This window comes from Drosophila bipectinata, unplaced genomic scaffold, assembly GCF_030179905.1.
Source record: "Drosophila bipectinata strain 14024-0381.07 unplaced genomic scaffold, DbipHiC1v2 scaffold_249, whole genome shotgun sequence".
NCBI classification, from domain to species: Eukaryota; Metazoa; Arthropoda; class Insecta; order Diptera; family Drosophilidae; genus Drosophila; species Drosophila bipectinata.
In genome coordinates, this window is record NW_027222897.1 from 1 (window position 1) to 20,306 (window position 20,306).

General features: G+C 42.5%; 1 protein-coding gene across 1 annotated transcript; it reads right to left on the reverse strand.

Annotated features, from left to right (window-relative positions):
• Positions 1 to 272: 272 nt before the first annotated feature.
• LOC138927416 (uncharacterized) lies at positions 273 to 19,930 on the reverse strand. Its single transcript, XM_070282729.1, has 11 exons — positions 19,841 to 19,930; positions 19,121 to 19,413; positions 13,137 to 13,318; positions 11,835 to 11,901; positions 11,457 to 11,772; positions 11,264 to 11,393; positions 11,025 to 11,165; positions 8,495 to 8,686; positions 8,219 to 8,336; positions 1,730 to 1,851; positions 273 to 741 (listed from the first exon to the last, which is right to left on the reverse strand). The coding sequence occupies exons 3-11, from the start codon at positions 13,219 to 13,221 to the stop codon at positions 653 to 655; spliced, it is 1,260 nt and encodes a 419-aa protein (XP_070138830.1). The 5' UTR covers positions 13,222 to 13,318; positions 19,121 to 19,413; positions 19,841 to 19,930; the 3' UTR covers positions 273 to 652.
• Positions 19,931 to 20,306: the final 376 nt, after the last annotated feature.

The following is a 20,306-nucleotide window of genomic DNA, read 5'->3' on the forward strand; positions in this document are numbered from 1 at the left end:
GGTTAAATGGTTTAATGATTATATTAATGACGAATATCTAACACTGAAAACCCCCTCTATACTAGAGAGAATGAAATGTAATTATCCCATCCACTTACCCTGATCTTTGTATCTTTGAAGGCATGACCAGAAAATGATAGTTTATAAACATGATGATGTGATAAATAGCAGTGAGGGGATAGGGTAAATGATTTCAAAAACAAATAAACAAATTTTTTATAGCCAATGGTTGAGTTTATTTATTTAATACCAAAGAATAACAGCGTACACGGTTTCATATATTTTATATTTTATTACAATAATTGGGAGATTTCGGTCCAAGGGGGAACAAATTTCGTTACACGTTTATAGACTCCACTTTCTGGGCATTTAATTTTCAGTTTTTAATGCATACTCTATTCTATAATTGATTTCCAGAATATATATATTTTCTTAGACAGTGTTAAGTAGCAAAATGAATAATTATTTAGTTATTTTTTCGTGGATTGCTAATACTTTGAATTCCGCTGTTTGCCAATCGTAGAGCTTACAACTTATGACTATTTTATATAGGTAGTTATTCAGTATGTGCACTTTCTGGATTCTTCTGTTTGTAATATATATTATGTATATATCTTAATAAAAACGTTGTTCTTGCTTCTCCCGCTGTGGATTAGTTCGTTACGACCGAGTATTTGCGGGCCGTGTACTGGCTCTGCCTCTGATAGTGTTGCACATTATGCGAGGGCACTAGAATGTTGCCTAATACAAATGAGAATGGTATATTAGTAATCAGATAATTCATTTGTGATGTGCCCCATATGAGTGTGCCGACTCAGTCCGCCTACTGGCACTCTGCACTTTGTGCTTTTGCCGCAAATCAATTAGCCAACTTAACATATAAGGCCCCAACATTCCAGCACGCCTCAACCAACCAATGATGACTCTCCGGGTCTGCAACTTTGGACCTTACTGGGCATCCCAGCCCTGATTAGTCGTTTTGTTTCACACATTCGCGGGAAGACAGAAATTACCCACAGGTACCATATAATTTTCAAGGGTTTTTTATTCAATCAAAAGGGTTTATTGGCCGGAAAGTCCTCAGAGCCCCAAAGTTACCACGGTGGCCATTAATAAATCAAATAGTCGTGTGAATTGAGTACTCTACATTGTATTGAATGGGGTATGTTTATACTATAGATTGTGTGAAGGGTTTTATATATATATTTTTTTTTTAATTTTCATTTTTAAGCTTTAATCAATTAATTCCGATTCCATAACCCAAAAACATTGTTAGCTATAAGCATTAAATATTTACAAAACAAAGCCATCCGACTGGGTTTAAAAGTAGGTCCTATTATTCGTTATTATGTTACAAGTCTATAGTTTTTTGAAAAAATAAAACCTAATACTTTATTCTTAAAAGTCTTTATAAATGAAAAAAAACCTATAAAGTTTTCTTATTCAATTAACATTCTTTTTAGCTACTCCCAACAAAACTTCTAATCAAATTAAACTCTCTAACAACTCTAATTTTGTTGGGAACTCCTATATGGTTCTACGTCTGGCAATCAACCCACTCACAACTGAGTTGATGGCACGACAAACCCAAATTAGCCATAAAATCAATCGGTACCCGAAAAAAAAGAAACTTCACATGGCTAACCTGAAATGGGATAAAGACTGGGCTCAAAACAAGCCCAAAAGAGACCACTCCAAGCCAATTGATTGGCTGGAGAGAGGAACTTACCTGAGGGGCATGGGGTGTCCAGGCAAGGATTTCGTAGGGAACATGTGCGTCCATCACCTTCGTAGCCAACCGGACAGGAGTCACACTGCGCCCCATTCACGGTATCACGACACTGAACGCCTCTGCAATGGAAAACGACAACACATATTGTGGTTAATGCCGCCGAGGATGGGGAGGATATTTGCTGGGCATATTGTTTATTATTATTAATACCGACAGGCAGGAACAAACAGCAACAAAAGGCTGTTAATGTTGGGACACGGTCTCGAGCATACAAAGGCATATTTATTAATGATGTTTAGTCGAAACGGTTACACAAAAGCCATTCAGCCAGTCAGCGGTGAAAAGAGAAAAGGTTACAGTCGCCGGGGGATCACGAGGGTGGGAGGGATCAGGGCCATCAGGGGTACCCCTGGCGAGGGTCACAAAACACCGACAAAGCAACAAGACATGAGGGATTCTCCGTCCCCCATACCCCCCTTCCTCTCAGGTGGATTTTCGTACAGGAAGACAACAGAAGATTCCAAAAAGAAAACAAATTACAATTACAAGAAAATCTTATTAAAAGCCAGCGAAACACAAATAAATAAAGGAAGACCAGAGGAGACGGACTGACCAGGCCGGTGTGTAGGCCGGATAGCCGATGGCCAAAACAACTGCATTGCATGCATGTAAATTCTCCCCAGCCGTTCCTTATTTATGCTCCAGAGTGTGGGACTGCTTATGGCTTGCAAAATATTTACATATCATGACCTGGTCGTTAGGTCGCCAGAGTTCGGGGTTACAGTTACTGGTCTGTTCTGGTCCTCCGGTCGCATAAGCTGACCATTTGGTCGATTTTGGCCCATCTTCATCCAAGACCAAGTCTGCAGTTTGGAGGTTCGTTTTGCTTTCCACTTTGTCAGGACATAACTCATGACAGACCAATTTTCTAGGAAAATCACCCATCTGCCAGAACTACCGTGCCCAACTGACCCAGAAGCCATAGTTTCCAATATTTTATGACTAAGCACACAGAGTGCCTGCTCCTGCCGGAAGTTTAAGTCGTAAGAGGTCTTTGGACCTGGCCGAAACAACACAAATTTTAAGTGGGTTGGAGTAGAGGATTCCAGTAAGACTAAGGGAATACCCTTAAGATAATCTCAAATTTATTTTAGTTTGTAATAGATACTAGTGGCAGAAACTAGTTTCTTTGTTGAACTTCTAGAGGTATATATTAAACATTAATCAAGCCAAATTAATGAAATGTAAAATAAGTAATTGGAAACCAATCTATAGATTATAACAACAATTCAAGGTTCAACACTACCTTGTTATTTTAAAAGAAACTTCTATAAATATCATACTTAGGATAAAAAAAGCCCCCTACAGAGTATTAGAATAACATTAGATGTACATGGCCGTTCGTAAGTCGACTTATATTTTGTTATTTTTTGGAGCTGTCAGTCGATGGGATCCATCAGCTCTTGACTTTGGCATACCCACCGGTGGCCAACCGTGCACACTTGTCAAGATCCACTCGGAGTTTTTGGGTGGAAGCATTTGGGGCTTGCCTCCAACTGGTAAGGCGCAATTAGCCAAAAGTGTTAAGTACTTAAGTGGCAAGCGTTCAGTTGGGAGTCGAGGCGGAGTACCTGGACATCATCCGAAGTTGCGTAGGGGTTTTCGCTTTCCGGCTCCGTTCCCAGGTGCCTCCAGCTCCTTCTCCGCAGCATCTATTGGCCCTCCCGCTGGCCATCACTTTGCACTTTTCTGCTTTGTTTCAGTTCATTCGACCATATTGTCTGGGTCTGCCGCATTGTGGCATCGCGGCATCGTTTGAGTGCTGGGAAAATATCCAGTCAAGCGCAGCGAGGAACGCATTAGCATTTCAGCCACTGACCCTCCTCCTACCTTGTTGGCATGACGGACTTAGCCCTGTCTTGACTGCCGTTCTCTCTCGGGACGTTCGTTTTATTAACCACGCATTCATAATTCATAATTCCAATTTGCTGGCCCTATCCTCCCAGCCTCCGTTTCTCTGATCCTCTGAGCCTTCGAGTCGAAAACCAAGTCCAGTTCAAACACTGGACCCAAGAGCCTTAGAAGGAGGGCAGAGCCCTGCTGGTCCCGAGAAGGAGCACCGTCTGAGTAATGTGTGAACATGGTTGTGAAGCATGCAAAGGCTTTTAGCCATATTCCAGACAAGTGCTGGTAGGCAGGGGTTACAGTGGTAACAAGAAAATAATATAATAACCCTAAGATGTAATATTATTAGAGGCCATCATATAGTTTATAGTCAATTAGCCATTCGACTGGATCGTAACCCTTATTCTTGTGGCGTACTCCCCGAAAATTCGCTCCCCAGCCATTAACCTCTCCCAAACGGCTTCTAATGGTAGCGCATGCCATGCAAATGCCCACCAACAAAAAAGAGCCAGCAAACACTTGGCTGCCACTCCAAGGAGCTCCCTTTTTTCCATTTCAGGGAGGGGGAGAAACTGGGAAAAAGCAATGCCACCATCCTCAATCTTCCACAATCCTCGAATGTGGCGCACGCTTTGGACAAACTGCAGCTAACTGCCATAAAGCGGCGTTTATTTTGCCACAGGCCACTTATCTATGCGGTTGGGGCTCCAACTCTGACTCCATCGCCATCTCCATCTGCAGCTCCAGCTCCAACTCAAGATCTTGGCTCGACTCTGGGCCCCTTTGGCTCGGGCCTGATCTCGGCTTGGCCTGTGCCTCAGCCTCAGCCTGGGCTTGTTTTTGTTTTCATTGGTGCGCCTGAGCTTGGCCAAGACAACTGGCGTGGCAACAGCACTGGGCCAACATAAAAAGTTTATGCGGCATTGCGGATTATTGTAGAACTCTAACGTGGGATGGACATCAAGAAACCCCATTAAGGCATTAACTTAATGGCTGTAATTAAATTAAATCAGCCATATGAATATTGCACTTAATGAATTAATTTCTAAATTAATCCTAGAGGTTTTACTTAGAGCAGCTACTAACTTAATATAGTAGCTAATTGTTATCAGGTCTAATACTCGGCCTTGGCCTTAGAAAACTTTGTATTTGAAGTTATCGTAAACTCAGCTCAGGTATAAACGTGGCCCGAGTTCGATTCGCTGCCAGTCAACTATTAATTTGAATTCAAGCAGTCCAACGCGAAGTCAACAGCCATGGCTACAAAAACAAGAAGACAACAAAAATAAAAAGAAAAAACAACATATCCAGCGAAACGGCTTGGAATCAATGGATCCACTTTTTTCCAATGCGTAGGCGAACTTGATTCACACTGAGATATATGCGTTCCACCGAACTTTGATGTTTCGAAGCTGTGAACCAGCTCTCTGCTGCTTCCTTTCTTTCGGTTTCCCGCTTTTTAAACGTTTTGTTTGGGCCAACAACCGCCGACTAGGTCCGAGGGGGGGGGATGAGGCCAAGAAAATTGTGAAGAAGAAAATTGAGATTCTGTGGGAAAGTTGCCACAATTCAATGGTATTCTGTCGCTGCATGGAATTCTGTGTCCAACATGCCCGAACACATGTTGCAGCTGCCATGGGCCTAGGAATCACACTCCCAATCGTTATCTCCCATCTTAAGATGGTAATATAATCTCTCTTTTGGCCCAAAGTCTGTAGCTTGATTGCATTGCTGATTATTTCATCATATGCATAATTTAAATTGAACAAAAAAGTGTGCGCAGTGAAAACTTTTGGGGCGGAGGCGCCCCAACTGTCATCGGCCTGGGGCCAAGTTATGATTGGCTTTTCAGGTGGTCGATTAGGTCGGACTCACCTGAGTCTGGGCTCTTGGAAATGGAAAGTGCTGTGGGAATGCGAAAAGCAAATACTTGTAAAGGGTTTAAGGCAGATAGTGGTATACAAAGGCAATTTGTTTATTTGTTTTAAGAATTCTGCTTGGTTTTGAGAACTTAAGCTGGTATGAAGGGAAACTTGGATGGGTCATACTTTTGGAAGCTTAAAGTCTTAAAAGCCAATAGGACACAAGGAAAAGAGTGACTATCTAGCTCATAGAAGATGAAGCTCATAAAAGTATGCAATAATGTGGTGTATCTTCTATCTTAGAGTTCTTCCAAAAAACCTCTCCCTCCATTTTTCAATTAAAAGTAACCTTTTCCAAGGTTTTTTATTTTATATACCTTTCCTGGAAAATATAAGAAAAGTTTCATTCAATTTAGAACGCTACCAAAAACCCTTAGAACGTTAAAATGATTTCAGATATCACAATAGAACCCATAAACAGCAAGACCAATGTTCAAAGGAATATTTTCGACCTAAAACAGTGGATACCCCCATAAAACACACACAATATCTGCCACAACAAAGGATCAACAGGTGTGCATGTCATTAGCGCAAGTTTTACGACCTTTTAATAGAATCGATCGTCTTCCAGGGTCTCCAAAAGAATGGAACTCGAAATCGAACCGAAAAAAGACAAAGCGTTGACCATGTTAGCCCATGACGCCGCATTTGATTCAGATGACAGTTGGTGGGTTCTAAATTAAAATGATTGGAATGGAGTATCAGTTTTGGGCCTACCACACGCATCGGGCCACATTTCATCGATAATGAAAGATGACAGTAACGAGTCGGCGTCGGCCAGCGTCGTCGTGACAACATTTAAAAAAATTTTATGCAAATTAAAATACGGTCAGCCAGGGGCGCACCTTGCCGGCAAACAGACAGCCGGGCAACCAGGCAGCCCAGGCAAACCAATCGAAAAAGCAAACAAGCCACAGTGGGGCCATCCGATCCCTAGACACCTACAATATACCCGGTTCTATAGGTTCTTCTTGGCCGGTCCGGGGGCTCTTTTCAATAATTTACACAAATTTATGGTCGAATGCTTCCTATGCGCGTGGCCAGGAGAGCCTAGCATCTCGCATTTCCCCGGGTCCCTGGTGGTCAGAGACCAGAAATAACAGAAATCACTTTAAGTGTTTTGACACAATGAAGTCAGTCAGTCCTCAGATCTGAAGAACCCGAGCGTCGGAGTTGTGGGGTTTCGTAGTATCGGGGTTCCGTCGAAATGGGTGCGGGTTCTTTATTCCGGATCACATTTAACTAATTTATGCGGCTTTTTCAAGTGCCATTTGTGGTCCAGACCTCACAGCTTCTCGTTCTGGATTGCCAATGGTTTTGTTGCATTTTGTAGAACAATATCCACTGCGGTCTCTGCAGCTCCGTTACATCGCATAACTTGTTATAGTTTTGTTTAACATATTTATGACGTTTTCGTTAGCGCAGGCCGTGAGCTGGGGAACTCCCAGATATAATGTTTTTATTAGGGTCCCCCGGGTTATATTTTCGACAATGCGGGTCGCCAGTCGACAATATTGCCAGCTTTCTAAAATCATAAATGTCTTAAGAGGTATTCTAAAGTATGCCAAAACACACAGCTTTTCTTATTACGAGATGATTTCAGTAGTTGACATTTTACAATATATTTCAAATATTAAATTTGTAGGATAACATTATTATAAATTAATTTTGTAGGTAAGACTTTACTGTTTAATATGTTGGTTTCCGGCTGTGATAGACTCGTCCGGTCTGACACCGACAACTTCATACGATTTTGTGGGTGTTTGGTAAAGTTATCATAGTTAATGAAAGGTTTTCCTTGTGAGGCACAGTTTTGATGTTTAAATTATGTCAGCAGGTGACCGGAATATGAATCTAAATTGATTTGACCAAATTTCTCTTTCTTTCTATTTCTAATCTTAAACACATCAAAGAGATCATTTGCCAGATAAGACCCCCTTCTAAGAGATCATTTGAATATTTATCTTTAGACTTCATTGGCCTAAACAATCTTAGCCCGTCTTGATAAAAAAAAACTAAATGTGTAAGAAATGGAAAAACTTTCAATGTGACAAGGGATTAGGAAGTTGAATTGACATATCTACGATCTCCAAGTATCTTATCGGATGGGGAGAGGTGAGAAAACTGGTTCCAGAATCACTCGCATGACTCACTGCCATTAAGCCCAATCCACTTACTTGGTTCTGGGTAACCAGCTTAAGGCCACGGCTCCTTGTTCCCATTTATTCGTAGAATTCACTAAGCGAATAAAGGCCTAAATGTGTCTTCTCAATATGGCCATCACGTGCTTATCAATCACAGATATAGATATGCATATGACTGAGTTCCGACTTTGAGGTTCCTGTAAAGGAGTTACACCAGGGCCGGTTTAGCCGTTGTTTGGCTAGATCATCAAACCATAAACAACATCAAATTGCCATTAAGGCCAAATGCAAATAATTGCACAGTCAGGCAGGGAAGAAGGAGTCTTTCGGACGGCGGCGCTTTTCAAGCCCTCGAAGTCCCAGCATGACAAATACAATTAACATGGATGCGCTGCCACGCCCTTGACGCCATTAAAAAAACTCCACAAGCTGCGTTAATTTTTTGAAAAAGTTTCACAAAAGTGCAAGCCCAACAGTATATATATATAGGTATATAGGATGCAGGAGAGACTTACGGATAGCACACCAGTTGGGCGCAGGTGACGCCCGGCTTGCAGGTCTTGCCATCTCCGAAGAAACCAATGGGACAATGGCCACATCTGGGCCCAGACGCCGAGTCCAGGCACTCCACTCCTAAAAGGAAATAGGAAAGATAACCAAGTATTGCCTTTAATTGGAGTAATGAAAGAGTAAATAAAATCTTTCCTTATAAAAGGCATAACCTTGTCCCACGTAACTTGCTGATAATTCCAAATTGAATTATTATTTATTTTTGGGAAAACGTGGCTTACCTGGATAACAAGGATTCGCGTTGCGGCAGTCTTCGAGGCGCAATTGGTTATCGGGAGTCAGGGGATTCTTGCAGCCGGCACAGTTCTCCAAGAGCATCCGCAGGTAGGCTATCTCCTGGCGCTGGTGGGCGACGTCCTCGCGGAGGAGCTTAACCAATGCCAGTAAATCGCTCAGCGAGCGTGCGAGGGCGTCTGTTTGGAACAATGAGCACAACGTGCAGTTTAGCGTTAAGACGGATTCGAGTTTAAGGGGGATGGGGGTCCTCAGATGTTCGGGACTTTAAATAAAGCAACAATAATTCACCAACACCCTCCAGACCCTCCCCGGACTTGGCGAGTGGCATACGGAATACGGCATATGGCAAATGTGTGTGGGAAGCGTTCGAGCGTCTGACAAGATTAAGGTCTAACCGATGCGAAAACAACAAACGAGATCGCGCTTGGAGAGAGGATAGTGTGTGGAACCTCTGATTGCAACCTAATCCGCTTTGTCGCTCCAATGGACTCCTGCCTCCGGGAGTCGGGGACTCGAACAGCTGCTAATGCGTTTGGCGTTTAAGTGCAGCTTAATGCAATGAGACAACAAAGCCTGACTCTCGATTCCGATTTTCCGGCTCCCCTTTAGAGGTGAGTCAGTGTGCCAATTGATCGAGGATTATGGGTTTGTTCAGGATATATATACCTAGTGCGTGGGTTTTTGTTAGGATGGGCTTAGCGATAAATGAGTTCATGGATGAAGGTAACTTAAGCCTATAGTTCCCGATACTCTACAATATTACTGACTCCTCATAGTATCCTTGCCATTTCTAGACCCCTGAAGATGTACAACAGCATGTAAGACACATAGTAACAACTAAACTAGTTCAACTTCGTGATTGGTTCCATAAGCACATCTGTCTGATTTTGTCGCTCTGGTCCGGGCCCTGAGTGCCTGAATGAGTTTTGTCAACATTGAAAATGCCGCCGCCGCCTTAACGCCCAAACGCATCCGTTCCAAGTCAGATCTGGGGCCTCTAGATCTGCTCCACGTCCTCCCCTCCCGATCCACGATGCCTGGCTTTAGAATGCTCCAATCTCGTTTTGGTTACATTTGACAACCTTCGCTCGTATCTGTATCTGGTTGGTTGGTTGGTCGTCGGCGTAGCCACGTAATTCATTCATTACGTTTTGCCGTTGCCCTTGCCTTTGCCTTTGCGATTTATATGCCGCCCCTTACTCGAATCATATGCACTTGAAAAATACTCTTAATATTATAAATACAATTTTTTATAAGATTTTAGAGCTTGAAACCACTTTGAAACCACTTTCGTATGTCAAACCCTCTATATTAGTTATTAATACCTTTTGTTCTAAGTGCATAGTCGCGTTTCTTACTATGCATATTTGCAGATTGTGTGGGTACAGATCGGAACGGGCTACCAATTTGGTGTCTTTGCTCTGAGCCAGATAAATAATAATTATGCCGGCTCAACACCGGGCTCAAAGCCCCCAACGAGTGCACAACCTAACACACTACATACAGGGGCTTTGTCGTATCTCGGTGTTCATTAGTGTTGTCGCACTGTGGGCGCCTCCTTCTCCAGCCCCCGAACACTCTCCCTCATCTCTCCAACGAGCACTTAGCGGCGACTTATTGGCCAGAAAGTGACTTCGATGAAGGTATTTATGGCTATATCTCGGCACAAACCTAGAGGTGCGTATGGCTCGTTATTAATTGCGTGCCAGATTTATAAGGCATTAGCGGGTTAAGTGAAGATAGGTTATTGCAGCCTAATGAAGACCGTAATGCTCAAGGACAGGCACAAATTGGTAATGGCAACATCGGATTACAAGGGTGTTAGCCCGGATGCTGGTAGTACGTATAAGGAGCTTCGTGTTACTTAAGGTCAAATATTCTTGTTATGAGGTTTTAAGGCAAGTATTTTGTTGCTTATTTTGTATTTTAGCCATCCCACATATTGGCAATCTTGAACATACTCGATCAATGTCAAAAAATATAATTATTCTTAATGTTTTTTCTACAAATTCTTTTTTTAACGGAAGTATAAATAAACAAGAACTTTTTCCTTACATTCTCTTAGTTTGTTTTTTATTTCTTGATTTTCTGTTGCACTTTGTAGAGGTCTTTTCCAATTTTCAAGGCCTCGTTCATTCACTTGCACATGCCATTGAAGTCTCTGGCCCCCACTCAGTGCAACAATCCCCCGATTATTTAGTTCCCCAACCTACATGCGTACTCCGCTCCGATTCAGGTTGTTCCACAACATTTGCCTAATTGAATTATGTTCCTCGAGTGACATAAACGCCAACTGACAAAAGCCAAATAATTTCATCAAAGCCAACATCTAAGCCAGCCCAGCCCTCGGTTTCGTGGGAAGCCACCGTTTTGGGTGGGGCCACGCCTTTGGGCCAAGATCCGTTGACTGGCCCGGGACTACCGACTGTCAGGCGATAATAAACCGACTGCCAGTGGGTAGGGTGATGGGTGGCTGTCTGTCTATGTGGTTGGGAAAGGGACTGGGCCACCTACCTTCACAATCGCCATGCAGAACAGGGATATCACCACGCTCCACCTCAGTAGGCACCTCCTGATGTCTGTGATCCTCACGGACTCGATCTCCGGCAATCGTTGGCTCATTCCAGTAACGGACATCACGCTTCTTGTTCTTCTCTGAAATGATTGAGGAAAATGGGAAAGTAAAAGTTGTATTATATTAGTATTAGTAATATTTGGATCATGCCACATGCCAAAGGTGGGTTGGGACTTACCACGTTCTGTGATCTTGTTGCGCAGCATGCGGCGATTGCCCCGCCGATGGAGACCCTTCTGGCAATTGGCCCGCTGCAGGGAATGCTCCATGTCCCCGTCGAAAAGCAGGGGATACTTGCGCTCACGAAACTGTCAATAAAGAAGGTATTTTTCTCTGTCTTATCCAATCCCACCACCTGGGTCTTGACTCACCAGCTTAATCACCGGATCGTCCATTTGGGTGTACAACTTGGCCAGGTTCATGTCAATGTCGTGATGCGTGCTCGCCTTGCAGTCCACATAGAGGGTAATGCGATTCTTTGAGAACTGCAGAGCCAGGGACCTGATGGTGCTGGTCTCGTTGATGTTGGGTATCTCGAAGTTGCGCGACTCGGTGGCGCCGTTGGCACTGATGTCCAGAGTGACACGCTGCTGTTTGCGGTCCAGGAAAAAGGACATCTTGTGCTTCAGCATGGGGAAATCAATCATAAAGAGGGCCTCTATGGAGATGTGTAGCTTACGACGAGGTCTAAACAATAATACTCTTTATAAGTCTTTGTTTAGGCTTTTGGAGAGCCTGGGGTTCCTTACCGTATATGGCGTGTTGATATAACCACATCTCCTTTTCGTATAAACTGTTCCAGTTCAGCTGAAGCAACTGTTGATAAACAATATTTTTAAGTAATTAAGATTATTTGCTTATAAATATATTTTCTTCATTTTATCAACTGTCAGGTTTATAAATCCACATTCGTGCCTTATCTTTGTTCCACTTCGGTGATCAGTGGAATCCCTTATTCCAACCGTTAAGAACCACTTCCGTTCTACCGAAACCAAACAGATTGAATTACCAAATCAATACAAATAAAGATTAAGATTGGGTCATGTTTGTCAATCTCCACGCGGGTCTTAGCCACTTGCTCTATTTATCCACAAACATTGGCAATCGGTTACCACACTTCGGCCACACGAAACATGGAACTATTTATTTTGGTCACCCGGCGAGATCGCCCCTAATGCCGCTAGTCGTGTTAACCCAAATAAATACAAGCAGTATTTGCACAATCCAACAAGGCCTAGGAATCCATCCCGCCAACTCTATATAGAATTTCACGCATTTGTGCGGTTATTTGTCATACTGTCTTCGGGCTGTATTTGACAGGCTCATGCCAGGTGACCTTCCCCCACATGGATATGTCTTTGGGGCATGTGGCTTTAGGACACGGGCATAAAAATTGCATTCGTGATCGGACACCACCAGCGCCATTTACGGCACGGGGAGGTCGCCAAGTCAACGACTAGTGACCCGAGCTGTCGGCCCGGCGACGTTTGCATTGGGATTTCAGTTCGAGATTTACATAAATCGCTAAGTTGGTAACCAAAAGTTTGGCTTTCGGGCGTTTCTCGGCAAATATTGACGTTTGGGGCCTCGTGCGATCGTTTGTATTCGCATGTTTAACCATAAAAAACGGTAAAAATGTATGCTTGAATGCACTGAGGGAAAACTTTGGAGGAAACATGTCATAGAAAGAGTTCTTATGAACAAAATATATAAGAGGAAAGTCAAGAAAAGGCCTCTGATAGTGAGACTAGTTATATAAAATTAAGAAACCTAGTACGTCTGGTTTCATATCATTATTAAACATTATTTAAATGTATAAAATAAGCTACACTTTTTAAAGTTTAAGCCCTTTAAAAATGAAAGCCTTATTTTAACTTATTTTGAAAGCTTTAATAGTTTTACTATTAAAAAAAGTACAATTTCCAAAATCGACTTTTCTTTTTAGTGTTTGGACCCACAATCATGTCGCGAGAAAGATTTTAGCGGATTGGAGGTATGGTAAGTCGGTTGTCTTGAAGTCATTCAGTCCATGTTATGATGTGTGTATGTACCTGGATCCAGTGAGAGTGATGCAACCTCCACGAATGTCAGCGCCAAGGCGGTCAACCCGATTAGCAGCACGCGTATCCAATTCATCGCTAGGCCTTTTTTTTTTTTCAAAAGTCTTCTCCGCTGTGGTGTGGGGAGCCCGAGTGGGGCTGGCGGGCTCTTCACTCCAATGTTTTTCCGTCCACTGCAATATAAATAAAAAAAAAAGAATGAAACGATGAAGTAAAAAAATAAGATCTCGCCCCGCAGCCGGTGGTTGTTTATTTACGTTTAAAAATAAATCTCCTAGTTAGAGGCATTGCTTGGAACTCATAGAAAGACGAAATAAAATCGCATAAAATAATAAATAAAATTCAAATTAAAAGACTAGAAGGAGGAATGAAATTAACAAAGACAACAAAGACTGATCGATAAATTTTTGGCAGCATTTTTGGAATATCCAACATGAAGATTTATAAATTCCCCCTTTTAGTTGTCGGTCCCCTCCGCGCCGGAAGTACTTGGTCGGGTATCACCTAGGTATATCTATATAAATATACATAGTTCCATGGACCTTCTCCGCCATATCTTTCATCTTATGGGCCATCTGTGGGCGTCATGATAATAAAGCATTTCGGAGCTTAAGTTTTATATTTCTTTTTGTAATTTTCTTGTGTTCCCAATGTGGATACTTTGAGCTGCCAAAGATTTATGTTGGATTTTTGCAATCATTCTTTCTGGCCTGTCTCGTTTTAACTTAAATAAATGTTTATTTAATGTGTGCGTTCAGTTTTATTTTCGCCTGCTCTGTATTTTCAGGTGCTTCTCCAGCGGAAGTTCCGCGGAAAGGTTGATGGTTGAAGCTCTACACTTTTTGGAATTAAACAGAGGAAAAGTTTGTAATTTTTTGTACATTTCTTAGAAGGTAATACGACCATCCCGACAAAATATAATGCTTCCAATTTAGGAGGTTCTTACATAACTTTCCCGGGTTAGCTTCTACCGTAGACACATTTTTCTCTCAGCTTACATCTGTTTAAGTGATCATAAATTCGGTTTAATACACAGATTTAACGATCAATGAAATAAAATAAAATGTAGTAAGATCTGGCTCGTATAATTAAGTACTCACTGATTGGCATTAAACAAGCGTCGATCGTAAAATGGATAGAGTATTCCGCCCCCCGCCACAGAAAAAAAGGAGATCTCGGTTGCAATTAGGCATTTTGCTCATCACTAGAGCAGCCACAAAACCGTCAAGAAGTGTTATAAACTGCATAACAAACAAATCCAATCGAGAGAGTGTTCTCGACCAGGTCCGATGCCATCCTCCACCAACCTGCAGCCATTACACAACTTTCATGATAAAGTAAACACACAAGAAATGTGGCTAAGATGCTGGGGCTGCGGCTCAAAAGGTGTCCCAGGAATGTTGTAACGGTCGCAGATGCTCCAGGCAGCCACATCGAGAGTTACAGTCCGAGTCGATACTGGTTCAAAATGTTGACTGACAGTTATGGATTTATAGTGGCAGTTGTTATTGCTGTCGGGTTCTCGTTCTTTTGGCTACAATGTCACCGAGTTGGATCGGATCTATACCATTTATGGGTGTAATCGCAATTACCAGAGTCCCAAAAGCCCAGCTTCGTAACCCATCCAGCAGTAAAAGTAGAAAAATGGTTGTCTTGTCCGAGATATCCAAGTGCTTTCTTGTTAGTTCTAATATTCTTAAGGTTTTATAATCATTTCAATAATTAATTCAGTAGATTTATTATTCAACAACTTTGATGGAGATGCTAAGACTTTCATATACATCTCAGAAGATCTTCTCAGAACGGAATCCTATCAAGGTCCCATAAGTTCTTAAGTCCATTCATCCATTTCCAAATCCGAGAAAGGTTACCAAGAACTTAACCCAAACATAATACCCGAAAGATCTGTGCCAAGTGTTCATTGAAACGTTTATTAATAGCCAGTTAAGATGGTCCATCGGCTACCGATCCCAGAACATTTCCCACAAAGTGTCATCCGCAGTAATCCCCCTCAAAATATAAAAATCAGAAGTGGAACCACCTTCCCCATGTACACCTAAACACATAATCCTCAGGCCTGAAATTTATTAAATACTTTTTAATGCCATTGGCTTGGTATAGATCATGCCTAGGCCGGGCATCTGTACATCTATCTTCTCTGTCCAGCACCCACGCAACCCAAATAGAAAAATCCACGCCACAGAGACGCCGGAGCGACAACCGCACTCGTATCAACATCACCAAGACGAGACGGCATCAACTTAATAAAGCGGACAAATCAGAGACAAAGTCGGTTGCCATAAAGCGATGAGTACATTGATTGACATTTAATTAAGCAAAGGCAAATGCACACGGAAGCCGCAAAGCGATCAGCCGGCCACAAACCGCAACTCTGGACATCAAGGGGGATTGGATCAGATGGAATCCTCACCCACTACCCGGGTTAGACCCAACCGACCCCGTACTGATCTGAGATGAGGCGATTGAACAAGTTTGGCGTCCCCGACGACTGTCACTCTCGCGTAGTGACAAAGGCGTTTCTGATCCATCATCAAAGGAAATTTGATGCTTATCGGAAAAGTCATTTTCATCAGATTGAATGGCCCGTCAGCCCGAGGCGGCGGGGCAGGAAACCTTTCCGAGAACCCCGGGTAGCGAGGGTTGCTAAGCCGATTGTGCTTTGTAGATTTTATGCATAAATAAAAATTATAAATAAAAAACTCTTTCAGTAATAGTTAGATAAAGCTTAAAAGTTGATATTAAAAATAAAGTTCTAGTTATTAGCTAAATCTTATAGGGTTTTTTCCTTACAACTCAATTATCTGAATAATTTCTAACTTTTATGACTCAGTGGCTCACTCTTGTGCCGGCCCTCGGTTAGTATAATATTAGAAATTCAAATATTTTGACTCTTTCCTTAACGTTGCACCAGCATGCAGCATGCAACCGCCGTGTTGCCGTCCCCCAGGGCGTTTAAAACGGCGCAAAAATTAAAACGAAAAGAAAAACGCTTGGTAAGCTACTGCGCATGCGCGACTTTTTCTGCTGCTAGTTGTTGGTGTTGCTGTGGCTGCTGCTGCTGCTGCTGTTGATGTTGCTGTTGGTATTGCTGTTGTTGCAGCTGAAGCCCCGACTGAAGTCGCGTGTGGGCAGGACAAGTTCCGCGTCCACCGCCGCCCCAGGCGTCGTGTCACTGAAATCAAATCAGCCGCGCTTAAATGCTCAGCCGAAAACTTCGACTTCAGTTCGAGTCTCAGCTCGGAATTGCTGGCAAACCTGCTGTCAGTCGCTGGTCTGACATGAAAAAAAATCTATGACGGCGCCTACGCATCTCGAGTGGCGTGAAAGAGTGAAAAGGAGGCAAGTCGAGAGGGGCAAGCTTCGACAGAGAGAGAAGGCAACGCATAGTCCCAACTAAGCCACTTAGGGAAATTCTTCAGCGGATTTTCATTTGCAACAAACTTTCTTCAGCCTTTGTTCAATCTCTTTTTCCAGCCAGTCCATAATTGGAGGCAAAAAGTGACTTAAGACTGAAACGCTCTGAACTGAATTGATTTGGTGTCGGCTGATAAATTGGTTTCATCATAATAGACTTTGTATAACTTCCGGCGCAGTCTGTGGCAGTATGCGTGAAAGGTGACACGATTAGGATTTGAATCAAAAGCGATTTCAATACTCCGGACTCTGGAGCGGCACTTGACGTCCTCATTTTATTGATTTCTGTATCTCAATCGATCGGTCTTTTTGTCGGATTTCTCTCATTCACATTTTGACTCTTATTTTTTCATAAACAGATAGTAGTTGACAGCTGAAATGTTGACCATTCAGGTGCTGCCACACAGTGTCCTATTTCATAATATTGAAAGGCCTCTCAATGGCAAGGCGGGTGATGGAGATGGGGATTCTGGTATGGTAATTGCCACCTGCCAAGTTGCTCAATTCCAGCAACAATGATGATAAAATTATAGAAATATGAAAAGTAAGAAACAATATAAACAATAATAACTATCATACACAAGTCAAATATTCAACTGACTAGAATTTTAGATATTCGTTTAAGATGAATAAATTATAAAACGCAAAATGGATTCCTTAAATACGTCTTAACCATAGCCAGCAGCTAGAATCTGTCCCAAATCATATTATAATGCCATAAACAAGCCAAGCATATGCCCGCCATATAATTAAATGAGTTTTTCAGGTGTTTGTTGGACCACACCTCCAACTTTGGGTCGGCTATCTTTGCAGAATATCAAATTATACAAATCAAACATCTCCGTGGTACAGCTGGATCTAATCAACAGGTTATAAATGATACTTTTATGCCCAGCCAGGGTTTATATTTTGGCGCAGGGTTATTGTTTTCTGTTAGCGATCTTGTCAAAACGTTTCAGATTGTATTTAATCTATCATTAGGCCAAAAACCGAAACCCCATTAACTTATGCTGATGAACCATTAAAACGAAGCCGTCTTCTCCATTCGGCCTGAATCAGTTTTGACGCCGCTGGTCCAAACAGTCCAAACAACCCAAACAAAAAGCCTCAACTTTTATTGTGTGAGTAACGTATATATTTGAATTGCAAATTTCATTTCGAATCAATACAAAGCATTAAAATTTGTAAGACCAATTCCCCCTATAAGGTGTCTAAATGACTTTCCACTGACGATGCGCTAATTTGCTGCTGCAACTATTTTCCACTTCATTTGCATTTGTTTATGAACTCATAACTCGCTGCCCAGCGGAAATTCCAATAGACATACCAACAATAATACCAATATTATTTATGTTTTAATAATATCAAAGTCAGTGTCTATATATGGTCAATGCAAGAAGATTTATTTTATATCAATGATAGTGAGTGGTTCAAGGGAGTGCGTCCCACTCTTAATATTGGGCCCTTTCTTTAATCTCTTTCCTAAAAGTTACTCTACTTTTAAGTTTAAACTTTAAAGCATATTTATCAAATTCTCATTTATTAACTGCTCTTATACCCCTTTCGGCCAAGACGCCACTGCCGTTGAGTAATATATTCAAATAATAAAATAACCGCAAGTCTTTGAGACATCTTGGAAAGGCAGTTATAAATTGTTATGGAGATCTTGGCTGTGGGCGTCTTTTAATTGAATTGCTTGGAATAGAGTAGCAACCCCAGAGCCCAGTAGAAACGGACTGCCCCATGTGGAAATCAAACCAAATAAAATGAAATATACTACCACAAAATGTATTTAACGTCTTTGGGGGAATCTAGCCACATTTGGGCAAGAGCACTAACAAACTGGAGCTGCTGTATAGATCCGACATTCCAATTCTTTACCGCGAACCTTATATGATCACATAATCATAGTTCTCATGGAGGCAGAAACCTTAATCTGATCTTTTAAATATGTGTGGAAAGTCCAGTAATTAATAAATTATGACTAGCCGCTGGTATTTATGGCGCCTATGCAGATAAGACCAAGAGATCCCCCATAGATTAATGTCGGTCGGTGTCTGTGGATGCCACAGGCCGCTTCCACTGCCCGTTTGCGGTTGTATCGGGTGTGGCTAATTAATATGTATCGATAGTATTTGAGTTATAATAACAATTAGCATGATTTATCATCCGATACGAGAAGGCGGTGAAGTGTCTTGTAATCTTGCGAGGCGCTTATGAAAAATATTCATAAATTGTCAACGATTATCGTGCAATAAAAAACGAATGTAAATGGGAGCTCAATCGTACAATCTCGAAAACAATCAGTGCTAGAAGTAGACTAACCAGAATTGTTTCCCCTAAGACCTCTTTTAATATGACTTGAGATGTAACTTAAAGAGTTAAGTCATTCCCTGTTATTAATTTGGAATGCACTTCGCACCTGACTACTTTTTAGTCTTAGCCTAGATTTTGGCCACACAAACATTGCTTATTTATAGCACACTGTTCAGCGCCCACAAAACCACTCTGGCGGTCTGGGTGGTAACCTTAGCACTCACCTCCAAGTCAAGGACGCTTCTCGTGGCTCGAGAGGCTCCCCCGGATGCTGGTGTTCCGGCGATCTAAGTGAATCACTCGCGTAGACAGACAGCTGGAGCTCCTTGTGCTCTGGATATGCCACTTGCCACTTGTGGCTGTCAACGCGGTATTTAGAATGGAAGCAGCGTGAGTTATTTTTATGAGTATTTCCACACTTTTCCGCTGCTTTACTTTTATTATTTATATAGGTATATATAGGTTTCCTTGGGCCAAGATCAAACAAATCGCACACTTGTAGACTCCACACTTCACACTAAAAGAATCGATAACGAAACGGATGCATTAGATAATTGAAACCCTTTTCAAAGTCCCACCAAATCCAGGTGAGTTTAATGGATCCGCGTCGAAAGGGGGGGGACACACGCGACGGACGGAGCTGATTTTATTGGGGAAGATAGAGGTGGGGCGCACGCGATGCGATCCTCCGGCCACGGCAACTGCTCCACAACTGAATCTCGTCGTCGTTCGTGCCAATAAAAATTAAAACACTCTGGGGCCATTAACGCAAACGCGACGCGATCTCGAACCTGGCTGGAGGATGCTGTATTGGAAGGCTATACTATGTTGCCAAAGGAGTTATTCGAAAAAGAAATGAATTATTTGAAAAAGACACTCTACAGTTGACCTGGAATTCTTCCCGCGATGGAAGAATTGGTCAATTTGTCTTGAGAATTTTTCACCTGAAAGGTGATCCCCGATATCTGATCACTGATCCGATAATCTGTAAACTTTGGAACCCGTACCACGTACCGTCTCGATCAGCGTGCCAACTAGCACTAAACGCCGCGAAGGGAGCTGCCGCGGCCATGGTGGCGATGGCGCTGCTCTGCTAGCTGCCACTGCGACGCCGGCAGTAACTGCGGCAGCGGCAGCGACAACTTGTTGTTGCCTTAGCCGTGTTACCTGATTGCAGTTTGTTTTGTTCTCAGCTGTTGTTGTTGGGATGAGATGCTGTTGACTTGTTGCTCTGCTGCTGCTGCCGGTTTCTGGGAGAAACGCTGCGGCGTCGCAGCAGCATTTTGTCTTCGTTTGTGTTTCTTTTGACGCGTGAGTAAGCCGAGGACGCCCACGTGCAAAATTTGCGTAAACATCGACAGTGTGGCCAGGTAGGAAGCCTGCCACTTTATAAAGGTTTGGCCCCCAACA

What these genes read in the sequence shown, in the direction of transcription:
- LOC138927416 (XM_070282729.1), bottom strand. Translation starts at nt 13,221, where the DNA reads ATGAATTGGATACGCGTGCTGCTAATCGGGTTGACCGCCTTGGCGCTG. An exon ending in ATCACTCTCACTGGATCCAG is followed by an intron (nt 11,902 to 13,136) that starts GTACATACACAC and finishes GTTTATCAACAG; the next exon opens with TTGCTTCAGCTGAACTGGAA. An exon ending in GGACACCCCATGCCCCTCAG is followed by an intron (nt 742 to 1,729) that starts GTAAGTTCCTCT and finishes CATTTGTATTAG; the next exon opens with GCAACATTCTAGTGCCCTCG.